The 13,206-nt window shown below is 39.4% G+C and overlaps 1 protein-coding gene across 1 annotated transcript in view; it reads right to left on the reverse strand.

The window, feature by feature from the left end:
- Positions 1-13,206, reverse strand: part of LOC126282227 (phosphatidylinositol 4-phosphate 3-kinase C2 domain-containing subunit alpha) — a 249,561-nt gene that overhangs the window by 69,709 nt on the left and 166,646 nt on the right. Inside the window, exon 24 of the mRNA XM_049981793.1 lies at positions 3,947-4,147. Within this exon, the coding sequence (XP_049837750.1) occupies positions 3,947-4,147 (201 nt within the window). The remainder of the gene's footprint in view (positions 1-3,946; positions 4,148-13,206) is intronic.

Raw genomic sequence — 13,206 nt, forward strand, 5'->3', positions numbered from 1 at the left:
AAGCAGAATGGAACTGTACTACGGAAAATCATCAGAAATACTCCAACTATTGCAGGGAACATCCTACAGAACTCTCATATACTTAACAGAATAAATAATGGACAGCAGAAATCACTGGACACGAAGTACAATACAGTTTTGATGCAAACCAAAAGTATTATGTCATTTTTTACTAAATGCTGGGGACCCCAGAAGATGCAATATCAGATAGAAATGACCCTATCAACATTATACATCTACCCCAAGATGAAACAAAAATTTATCTGCAAATGGAAAATGGACAGCAAATTAAATCATGGAATAGGGATAGAATACTCAGTGGTCGTAGGAGGGGGTGGGGTGTGTGGGGAGGGGGGGGGGGGGGGCTTAAGGGTCAATGGTTGTACCTTAAGTTGAATTCTTAATGCACAACTTTCTGTGCAGAAGGATAGAAGTTTGAATAAATGAACTCTCACTCTCCAGCCAAAATGTATCTGTTCCTGTGAGGCACATTCTAGCAGATATAGATGACAGAACTGATAATTATTGATGAGTCGTCATAATTCTCATGTTGTTATTTAGTAACAGCAGAACCCATTGAGATAATTTAATTTTGTATTCAGGATTTATTTTTTCACTGTTTCACTCACTTCATTCTGAACTACATATGAACCTCTGTTCAGCCTTTAACTCTATGTTTTGTCATTTCTTGTAAATGCTGTTGCATTGCTAATTCTTTTTATGAAATTTGACACTATTCTGACATGTATCATTAATAACAATGCTAATACCATTTACATTATGATTTGTCCATCTCCACAGCTCAGCAGTCAGCATGGCAGAATAACATGAGAGGGAGCCTGGTTTGATTCATGGCCAGGTCAGAGATTTTCCTCTGATCAGGGCTCTTTATTATCGTTTCATACCCAGCGACATGAAAGTTGCCAAAATGGCATTAACTAAAAAGACTTGCGCCAGGCAACCAGTTTATGCGATGAGAGATCCTAGCCATTCGTTCATTTCGGTTTACATTATAATCTAAAATCAAAAATTTCTTATTCATATGTTGTAATATATAGAGCCACACACAACAACCAAACCACCATTTAAATGAAGCACAAAATATCAGTGTTACCTATCTTAAAATGAGCAGGGCAAGCTTGAAACCATTTATGAATTTAAATTTAAGTTATCAGTGTAACTGTGTATCATGCCATTCATATAGCTTCTATCTCAAAATATAGTGCTTCAAAATCTAATTTTCTTATGACAGACAAGGGGGGAAAAACTTTTAAAAAAGGACGGTAAGTATGGGTAATTCACATGATTGAAGTGTTTTGTGTCAAGAACGGCAGGTTGCAGTCAAGAACCAAAATTACTTGCCAATTTGAAAGCCATCCAAAATTATAAAAAGATAAAAACAATGAAGAAAGAAACTGATTGCTACATAATGTAAAGAAGACACATAAAGCTGCAGATGGCACAATTAAAAGATACTCACATAAAGCATTCAGCCACAAGCTTCGTCAGTTAAAAAAGCATACACACACACACACACACACACACACACACACACACACACACACACACACACGACATAAAACTCCAGCATTTCAGGCTGCAATGCATCACTTGGGATGCAAGCAGCAGCAGTCTATAGGGGTTAGGGAAGGGGAAGGATAACAACATACAGGTAGAGAGACAGACGAATGCTGTTTAATGGAGTGTGCATGTACTAGACTACCGAAAGGAACAGTGTCAGGAGTTTGTGGGGCAGGGAGATGGGAAAAGAAGTAGCAAAAAAGGAGGGGAGTGGGAACGGGTGGACAGACGGTTTGGCTGAGGGCTGCAAATAAACAGAGTGGGAGATGAGAGGACAGATGTGGTGGAAGCTATTGGGTGGTGGGTGTGGAGACAGTATGTTACTATAGAATGAGACTGCGATAATTACGGAAGCAGAGAATGTGTTTTAAGGATAACTCCCATCCTCACAGTTCGGAAAATCTGATAGTGCGGGGGAGGATCCAGTGATTCTTTCCGCCCCTCAAAAGTGGTGTTCCATAGCCCACCTAACCTCCACAACATCCTAGTCCACCCCTACGGCATTCCCAATCCCAACCCCTTACCACATGGATCATATCCCCATGGAAGACCCAAGTGCAAACTTGCCCAATCCACCCACCCAATACTTCCTGTTCCAGTCCTGTCACAGGTTTATCCTACCCCATAAGGTGCCGGGCCACCTGTGAAAGCAGCTATGTCATTTACCAGCTCTGCCACAGTTATTGCACAGCTTTTTATGTTGATATGACTACCAACCAACTGTCCACTAGGATGTACGGCCACTGCCAATCTATGGCCAAGAGCAAAGTAGACCACCCTGTGGCACAGCATGCGGCTGAAAATAACACACTTCATTAAAGTGGCTGCTTAACTGCCTAAGCTATTTGGATCCTTCCTTCCACCACCAGCTTTTCCGAACTGTGCATATGAGAGTTATCTTTACAACACATTCTCTGCTCTCGTAATTATCCCGGTCTTAATCTACAGTAACATACTATCCCCACACTCTCCACTCAATAGCTTCCACCACCCAATAGCTTCTCTCCATTCTCATCTCCCACTAATTATTTGCAGCCTTCTGCCAACACATCTGCCCACCCTTCCCCACTCCTATCTTTGTTTGCTCCTTTTTTTCCCCACCTTGCTATCCCACAACCTCTGTACACTGTGGCTATTGATAGCATAGTCCCTGCACGTACACTACTATACCTTGGCACCTTGCAGCCCCCCCGCCCCCCTCCCCCGATTAATCCTATGTGATGTTGCATTCTGCATTCTGACCCTAGATGCTGGAGTTAGCATGAGGTATGCTTACTTTGTGTGTGTGTGTGTTTTACTGATGAAGGTTGTGCCTGAAAGCATTATGTGAGTATCTTAATTGTGCCTGTCAGCAATTTGACCTGTCTTCTTTGCGGTAAGTAGCACTTTGTCCTTTCATACATTGTTAAGAATATAAACACAAGCAAACTGTAGCATTACTGAACAAGAATAAACAGTGATACAATGTTTTTGCTACCAGAAATTAAGTACTGAACATATCTGACACAAAATTCCATGAATACTTCAAGCTGCAGTGGCAGAAAGCAAAGAAACAAAAACGGTACTCAAAGGTGCAATAGATTTACTCAGACAGACAATGTAAAAAAATATTATACAGCAGTTTCAAAATATATTATCAGAACACTGATATTTGAAAAAACAATAATTCATCCCATTACAATAACACTTTTGCTAGGGTGTGGAAACCATGTGATGTGTAGTTCACACCTATAACCACAAATTAAGATATTTTTGATGAGAAGAAGTCGTTGGTGAATGGTTATCACAGGAGGTAAAAATATAAATACTGCTGATGTTAAGTACTGAAAGCAGAAAATACTATTCTTGTGTTATAGAACTTTTCTGTTCCTTCCTTTAGGTGGGAAGAGGGACTGGTTGGAGAAAGCAGGAATGGAGGGTAAAGGTACTCTACCCTAAACTGAGATGGATCCAATTGTTGTTAGGACGAGTGGTGACTGTAATCTCTGTGACTTTCCCTTCCTTCCCACCATTCTCTATTTTCTTCCCCTAAGGATTGGAATACTGGGAACAGCTGTTTCTACTCTACTGTTTTTCTACAAGCAGTACTTCAATTTCCACCCCCTGAAGATAAGTAGTAACTGGCCATTCTGCTTCCTTGTAATTCACAGTTTTCTGAACTGTAGTTTCCTTCTGATGGAGAAGAAGTGAAGGTACTACTATACAAAACCAATACTAAGTAATATTAATTAATACAGAAGGGATACCTATAATCTAAATTATTGTTGTTGCAATATTTTGCTCCTTTAGAATCTATGCGATATTAAACCCTCATTTATAAACAACATAACAATTCTGTTTAATGCAGAAAGCAGAGCCAACTTACCTGTAGCACTTGGCCAGAGGGAAAAGGATGCATAGCTTCTGATGAAGCTCACAGAATTCTTTATATGACCGGAACAAGAAAGTAGGATCTGGCTGATTAATTCTCTCCACTCTTAATATATATACATAATATTTTTCTGGGTCATAACGTTTCTGGTAACCATATACATGCACACTTTTAATTCGTCCTTCCTGCTGCATTCTGCAAAGTAAATTGAACTAAGTATTAGTGGTCTTAAACACAAAGAAATAAAACTTAACCCCCACCACACACACACACACACACACACACACACACACACACACACACACACACACACACACACACACAGAGAGAGAGAGAGAGAGAGAGAGAGAGAGAGAGAGAGAGAGAGAGAGAGAGAGAGAGAGAGAGAGAGAGAGAGAGATTGTAAGTCATTTCAAATGGTGTGGCAGGCACAACCTCAGTCTTGTTCAATTCAGCATTTTCAGTAGATATGAACATCTTGCAAGTTCCAGTAGCTTACTAGCTGCACTCACAGTCTCCGAGAAAGATTTCATGTGACACTGAACTCATTCAGGAATTTATTTACGTGCAGACCATGTTCTGTAAATTCCAGCATGAAGGAGAGCCACCAGATATAGTGACATGTAGCAGAAGGTGAAATTAGACGAATGATGAACACTAACTTCACTTACTGAAGGTTTATTCAGCACTTGCACATGCAAGAGTGCAGAGCGAACTGCTTCTGGCCAGAACACATATGGTATACATACTGTTACAGAACATTCCAGTGCAATAATTCTTGACATTTGTGGATACTTCTAGAATGTACTCGAACCAAATATATTTTACAGTTCAGGTGAGTTTTGAACTCACGACCCTCCATGCAACAGTCTAGTATCATAATCACTACATCACGGTGACTGTGCTACTCAGCTTCTTCTGTGACATTGCTCCCTCCTTAAGACAACAGTGTCTCAGGGTTATGTCCTCCTACTCTGAGAACGAGTCATCGGTCCTGCATACTTCAACCCCTGATGACTGATGTTCACCCTGGCGGTGGTCATCCTAGAACTTCCTCTGCCGTCACACTCTTCGTCACCTTTCCACTTGTTGCCTGTCGCTGGAGCTTCGAATTTACCCTGGGTTGCAGTATCTCTGATCTTTCGTTGTCTTGTGTCAAGGTTGAAATCTCCAATTTCATAAGTAACATCAGAGAACTGTCTTACAACCTTATACGGTCCAAAGCAGTGCCTGAGGAGCTTCTCACAGAGACCAACCTTCTGAACAGGAGTGAAGATCCAGACAAGGTCACCAGTCTGGTAGACAATAGGGCAGTGTCTCGTGTCATACCTTCGGTGATTGTTTTCTTGAGCCTGCAGCGTGCAGAGTCTAGCTAACTGCAGCACTTCCTCACCTCTGGTTAACACCTGGCCAATGTAGTCATCGTCCACATCATCAAGATGTAACGAAACACAGTGTCCATCATCATAGTTGCCTCAGACCTGTGCACCAGGAAAAATGGCGTAAATCCTGTGGTTTCTTGTTTGACAGTGTTGCAGACAAACGTCACAAAAGGTAGCACCTCATCCCAGTTGCTCTGCTCAACACTGACAAACATTAATAGCATGTCGGCCAAGGTCTTATTAAGGTGTTCAGTAAGCCCATTAGTTTGCGGATGGTAGGCAGTCATGTGATGAGTAAAGTTGCATCGACGGTTTATCTGTCACAAGATTAGATTGAAAAATTTTCCCTCAATCCGTAATTAATGACCTTGGGGCACTGTGTTTTAATACAATGTCTTCCACGATGAATTTGGCTACCCCAAATGTTTCGGCTGTTTTCACGGCTTTTGTAATGGCATGGTGTGTCAGATAATCAGTGCAAACAATAATCCATGTACTGCCACTAGCAGACGCTGGAAATTGTCCAAGGAGGTCAACCTCAACACACCGGAAAGGCATTTTGCCTGGTGGAATTGGTATCAGTCGGCCACGTGGTTTCTGAGGAACTGCCTTTCTCCTCTGGCACTCTCGACAATGCGACACATAGTGATGGCACTACTAAATAAACCTGGCCAGAAAAACCTCTTGCAGATCCTATCATATGTCTTAATAAATCCTAAATGTCCGGCCTCAGGTGTGTCATGAAATTTCTGTGGAACATCTAAGCGCATGTGTTTAGGATTCACTGGTAGCCACCTCTTTCAAAATGGATCGAAGTTTTTCTTGCAAAGTAATCCATGAATTACCTTAAATTGTCCTTTCACATCCTCTGATTGATTTAAGGCAAGCATAATTTGATATATCTTGGTGTCCTCCTCCTGCTCAGCAGAGTGCAGTCACTATCTTCATCAAAGTCTTGATGGTCTTGCACAGGGTTTCTTGAGAGGCAGTCGGCATCTTGGTGTTTTCTTCCACTTTTGTACACTATGGTAATTTGATACTCTTGAAGACATAGTGTCCACCTGGAGAGTCGTCCTGTTGGATCCTTAAGACCTGTCAACCAACAAAGTGGACAACTGTGAATGGCCACTTATACCCACACGAATGACACATCTTCATGTAGGTTTTATATATTTCCCATTAGACACCTTCAGCAGAGATGTTTTGCTGTCGATGAATATGGTTTTTTGCAGCTGACTACGGCACTTTTCCGAAATGACTGAATATGATGCTCCAGAACATGATGCTCAGAGTCCACAAGAGCTTGGGCTGGTCAGCCATCCATGAGGATATTGACGTAGATTCCTATCATTTCTGTAGTGATCAATGGCGTAGGATTTTTCTCTACAGCGGCCTCACCTCCACAGAAATTTGCACCATTCAGTTTTCCAGGTTGCGGCAGCTAGGTGATCGGCTGGAGCTTCTAAACAGTGATGGAGACCTTGATTGGTGTGTTGGGGAGCGTCCTCTCCAGCTGCAAGCTTGCGACGATAGTGACCTACATTGTCCTGTACCCACATCTTCTTGTTTATCTTCATTGTCCCAGAGTTGCTGTCAGCTAAGATTGGTCTGCTGTCTTCTAGCACGGGCACCTTTCTTGACAATAGCACACCCCCTGTCCTGGTTGTCCGCAGTGAAAACATACTGGTTGGTTATCCTGGGTCCTCCAGACATCAGTTTTCGTTGGTGCCCAGACAGGTTCCTCATGCGGCATTGTAGGAACGTAACTTCACCTGGATCTCGACTTTTTCACCATTTTAAAGGGAAATGAAGGATGAGAGTTTTGGTTGAATGTCTGTTCCACTTCATCCCTTTTGACCTCTTGAAGCATCTCAGTTTTTTACTTGCTGTGCAATCCAAGTGCCTTCTGAACTTTCTCTCTCACTATCTGACGAAGAACACTTGTGAAATCAGTTCCTTCCTCCATCACAGACATCGTTACAACGTTTGAAAGCTGTTCAAACTTCTAGCATGTTATTCTTTTTTGATGTGTTGTCTCGATATACTGGCATCATTTTATGAAGTCTTCTGCTGCTGAAACCTCCTTCAGGAGATGGGCTTGATATATGTACTCAACAACACCCTTCATGTGATGTGCAACCTTATCTTCCTCCTTCATTCTACGATTTATTGTTTTACACAGCTCCAAGACATCCTGAATTAAGGATGCTGTAATTTCTCCTGGACGCTGTGCCCTGCAATTTAATGTATCTTCAGACTTGCACTTCTGTCATCGTGTGTCACCACAGTACTTGCGCAGTTCAACCTGGAATACTTCCCAGCTTGTGAACTTCTCATTGTTCTCATACCATTGCTTGGCAGTGCTCTCCAAGTAGAAAAATATAGAAAAAATATGTTAGCCAAACACATGGTGTCATCCCATTTGTTAAATTTGGCTATACACTCATATACCTTCAGCCAATTGTTTGGATCTTAGCCATCGTCACCAAAGAACTGGGAAGGATGTCTCATGTGGTGGCACACAGTTGCTGTCATCGTAACATCCTCTTCTTCTTCTTCTTCTTCTTCTTCTTCTTCTACTGTCTCCAATACATTGCGATCTACGGAATATGGCTCGTACTTGGGTTTCTCGCCATATAAACGGTGGCTCAGTCGTGGCCTGATGGGAGCCACTGTGTCGTCGATAATGTGCGCTATCACAAGTTCCAATAACTGGTGCCTCCACCAAAATAATGTCATGTAGAGGAAGGTGTAATTAGATGAATGATGAACACTAACTTCACTTAACGAAGGTCTATTCAGCACTTGCACATACAAAAGCGCGGAGCGAACTGCCTCCTACCAGAACACATATGATATATATACAGTTACAGAAGATTCCAGTACAATGATTCTTGACATTTGTGGATACTTCTAGAATGTACTCAAACCGAATATAGAAATACAAATTTTACAGTTCAGGTGAGTTTTGAACTTGTGACCCTCCATGCAACAGTCTAGTATCATAACCACTACACCACAGTGACTGTGCTACTCAGCTTCTTCTGAGACAGTATTAAACAAGTCAAGTTATAAGAAGTCTGTTCAAAAAATTCCAGAACACTTGCAATTTTGTGCCAATGCTTTGTTGGAGCAAAATGCAGTTAGCACCTCTACACATGTCTGTGTTAAATGTGGAACTGCCAGAGGTTTCACTGTTGTTTAGTGCTGTATTGGGTAGAACGATGTGTGTCACAGTCTGCGAAATGATAGAGTTAGAGGAACAATGTGTCTGCATTAAATTTTGCATGAAACTCAAGAAAACCTTTACAGAGACGTACCAAATGACATAGGAAGCCTTCAGTGATGAGTGCTGAAGACATACTCAGTGTTATGAATGGCTCACACAGTTTAAAAATGGCCAGACAAGTTAAAGATAACCCTCATTCAGGTCACCATTCGATGTCTATGTTCTTGACTTTGAAAGATGAGTTCATCACGAATTCATGCCACGGGGACAAACTGTTAATCGCTGGTATTATCGAGATGTACTGCGACACCTTAGAGAAAATGTGAGAGGGTAATGGCCTGAAATGTGGCAACACAATTCATGGTTCTTGTTTGACGATAATGCACCCACATATTCATCCCTGTTGTCGTGTGACTACTGCACAAAAAATTAAATCACTGTGCTGTCCAGACCTGGCCCCTGCAGGCTTCTTTTATTTCCAAAGTTGAAAACCCCATTGAAAGGAAGAAGATTTGTAATGACAGAGGAAATACAAGAAAAATCCAACAAGGGACGCACCAAGATTGCTTCCGGAAGTGGAAACGGCATTGGGAGTGGTGTATCAACTGTAGAGGAGAGTATTTCGAAGGACACCAGGTACAATAGGTAAAAGGTAAGAGCAGAAAAATTTTGTGGACAAAGTTCCAGAATTTTTTTGAAGAGATCTCTTACATTAGAATATGGAAACAGCCACTGTAAACTACTTCTGTAAAGCATACCAACAATGAATCATTAGTGCTATCTACTTACACTGATAATTATAAAAAATTAATTACAGATTACTTTATATTTACGTGTATGTACATTGTGAGAAGAACTGTTACACAGAAAAAACTACTGCTGCTCCTCTTAAACTGTTCAGCATCTCTTTTAGCCACTATTTCAAACAAAGGGAGATGGTTAGTTTCAAATATCTGTCTAGCAACCCTGGTTTCAGTTTCTGAAAGCTGCCTGAACACTCCAAGTGACTGTAGGCAAGTTCTTCCAACACAGTTGAAAACTATTAACTAACAATTTTGAGAAAGAAAACACATTCTGAAAAAGGAACACAGTTACTGCTTACCTCTTTATTTTTACTCATAGAATATTCCACTGCATAATAAGTTGCATGTCCTTTCGTAATGAATTCTTATCACTTTCATATCTACAACTGTGAAGACACAAGGTCCAGTCTTTTTACTTCAGTAAAGCTTTTGTTATTTTCAACTTTGACATACTGGCTTGTTTAATAAAAGTGCAGCAACTCACAGAAATCAAGTGTGGGTTTCAAAACAATGAGAAGGGCATACTGCTGATTTTGTTATTAACTATCGCTTACACAATTTGTTCAATATGAGCATCAGAGACAATGAAGAGATGCCGTACAGCACCAGATTTTCATTTGATGACTAAAATTGGAACTAATTGTTTTCCAGCTTAAATCAGTTTCTGCATTAATGCAGCAGCATATTTACCAAATTTTGCTGCTGCATGATAATTACAGCCAACACTGGACCTCCATGACTAGCTGCAATTGAATTGTAACCACCAGGTATTACTGAGAAAAATGTGACAACTAAATTCTTCAGATAGTGTTTTGGATTGGTTTGAAGGCTATTTAAAAACAAACAGCAATATGTTGTTGTGGGTTGAAAAGTCATCCTGAAAGCATGTTCTCTCAAGAGTGTCATAGGGGTCAGTCCCAGACCCACGTTTGTTCCGTTGTATGTCAGTGATATTGACTTGGTTCTGTCCATCCATAAATATCGTTTCTATGCTTGTGACCTCCAGTTTTACTAAAGTTCCAAGCCATAACATATCAATACTGCGATCATTCTGATGAATAATGATCTTTTTTCAGTGATAACATGAGCACAAAACCGGGAACTTAAAAGGAGAGGAAAAAAGAGGTCAGAAGTAACCTTACAATGGGAAGGCCTCAGACACAACCAACCAATTAGGCCCATATTTGGTAAGTCACTTGTAAACTATCTGAAATGAGAAAGACTGAGATATTTTGGCTCAAACCCTCCTCCCTGTGTTTGAGAAAACAATTCCTAAAGTTCATGATACACAACTGCCTCAGAATTGATAGATAATTGATGACTGTACATTTTTTATCGACATATAAGAGGTCCACAGATGTGTATTTTCATACAAATTGAGGAAAGAAATGATTTTGATTACCACTTATGTACCCCTAAGTTATGCACTGTTTAATGAATGTGCAGCTGCTGTAGCAACCAATCAGCCTAGGAAGCAGGAAACTTGTGTTAGACTGCCAATTGCATTCTGCAGTGTTTTTACTTTTTTCATTTATAGATTGAAACAGGTAGGAGTAAGAGGATTAATAAGGCAAGTAAATCAATAAGGAATAATCAAGTAGGCAAACAAGTTTCTCAAATGACTTGGATTAGTACAGAAATGAAATTTTCAGCTTCACTGTATGAAAGCAATTCTGAGTAAGATTGCTGTGAAGAAGAGCATTAGAGTTAATACCCATAAAATGATCCAATGAGGGTTGTTTGATCATCTTTTAATATTTTGATTTTTTTTATATCTGATTACCCTGTAATTGAGAAGTTCAAAACAGTTTTTTTAAAAAATAATTTACCTTGCACCCTTACTAAATGGCAGCCATGTTTCTTTGTAAGGGCATGGTGGTTTTTCATGTTGGAGATATTAGCATTAATTTAAATCTCTCTGCACTGGTTTAAGTTACAACATTACAAGTGACATGATTGTTTTTAGAAAAGTCTCCTCTACAACATTGTTTATTACATAAAATACCCTAAATCAAAAAATAACCAGTCAAAATGACCTCCAATGATTGCCTTTGAAAATTTAAAAAATCCACTTTTTCACCCAAAAATAACAACCAAGGAGTGATTTATCAGAGAGCATTTTTTTCTCTAGTTAGATATCATAAACTACTAGCTTTATACGCAGTAAGAACAATGACAACTGTTTCCATAATTTCTTATAAATTTCTGAAGTTTGAAAAACCTTAATTTTTTGTAAAATTTGGGAATAGTTATCTACGGTGCGACTGAATATAAAAATTTGATTTTTGCACATTTTGTACACCTATATGACAGCAAAGTACTGCACAAATTTTTACATTGATATTTGACTGTGAACAAAGATATGAGTTTTTGAAAACAAGGAAGTAATTCACATTATGCAACAGCTTATCTTAAGGTTGTTGCCTATTTAAATTGTTTAGTGTTTGAATGTAATACAATTTAGCCGTGACCTATATTTAGTTAACACTACCACCCCATATTTAGTTAGTATTATTTATTTCAATAATAAAATATTAAACAGTAGGAACTTCTGCTTAATTATATGTTTAAAAAATTGCTCATTTACATCTTGGTTTATTCTCAATTACATAGCACATTATTACAAGTTTTAAATGATATAAGTAAAAAAATAAACACATGAAATTTCTCTATTGTTGAGAAGTTTTGTGCATGAATTTAGTCCTCAAGACAGATGTGTACACGAGCTCAGTGGACAGAGTAACAAGTGTGCACCAGAACCCAGCCGTCAGTGACCAGTCTGTACATGAACTGTGTACCCCCACTACATTTGCCGGGTGTTGCACTGTTTTAGTCAGTCTGCTCAGAAAACTCTTTCGGAGCAGATGTATATACTTCACTAAGAGTGGAGAATATTTTATGTGCTTTTGTTGTGAGTGTAATTTTTAATTAACCAAAATCATTTTAAAATTTAATAATAAATTAATATCAAAGACTAATTGGAATGCAATAAAGTGAATGAACAGTACTCTATTGGACAGATAGTAAGTGAATTGTGTCACAAAACAGTTTATGGTTCAGTTTCAAAATTAATGACTTTGATGAAGTTTTCCTGTATTATCAGTTTGTACCTCAGAATATGTTTTTCTCATGATAGTCGCAATCACATTTTTGGAAAAAAATGCTCTGGTCCACTCAATGTTCATAAAAAGCCAGTTATAAAGGTTTGAGGGAAATAAAACTTGAACACGTGTCCTTGTTAACTGTGGGTAAGTTAGCTTTCTGAGTGAAACTTATTGTGACTCCTAGAAATTACCTTTGTCCAAATCATTACCCGAAAATATTTATGGTAGATCCAGAATCAGAATCATGTTGTTGTGATCTTCGGTCCTGAGACTGGTTCGATGCAGCTCTCCATGCTACTTTATCCTGTGCAAGCTTCTTCATCTCCCAGAACCTACTGCAACCTACATCCTTCTGAATCTGTTTAGTGTATTCATCTCTTGGTCTCCAAGTTCTGATGCAAATTTCTCTTCTCCCCAATTCTATTCAACACCTCCTCATTAGTTGTGTGATCTATCCATCTAATCTTCAGCATTCTTCTGTAGCACCACATTTCGAAAGCTTCTATTCTCTTCTTGTCCAAACTATTTATTGTCCATGTTTCACTTCCATACATGGCTAAACTCCATACAAATACTTTCAGAAACGACTTCCTGACACTTAAATCTATACTCGATGTTAACAAATTTCTCTTCCTCAGAAACGCTTTCCTTGCCATTGCCAGTCTACATTTTATATCCTCTCTACTTCGACCATCATCAGTTATTTTGCTCCCCAAATAGCAAAACTCCTTTACTA

The sequence above is a fragment of the Schistocerca gregaria genome, chromosome 7, assembly GCF_023897955.1.
Source record: "Schistocerca gregaria isolate iqSchGreg1 chromosome 7, iqSchGreg1.2, whole genome shotgun sequence".
Lineage (NCBI taxonomy): Eukaryota > Metazoa > Arthropoda > Insecta > Orthoptera > Acrididae > Schistocerca > Schistocerca gregaria.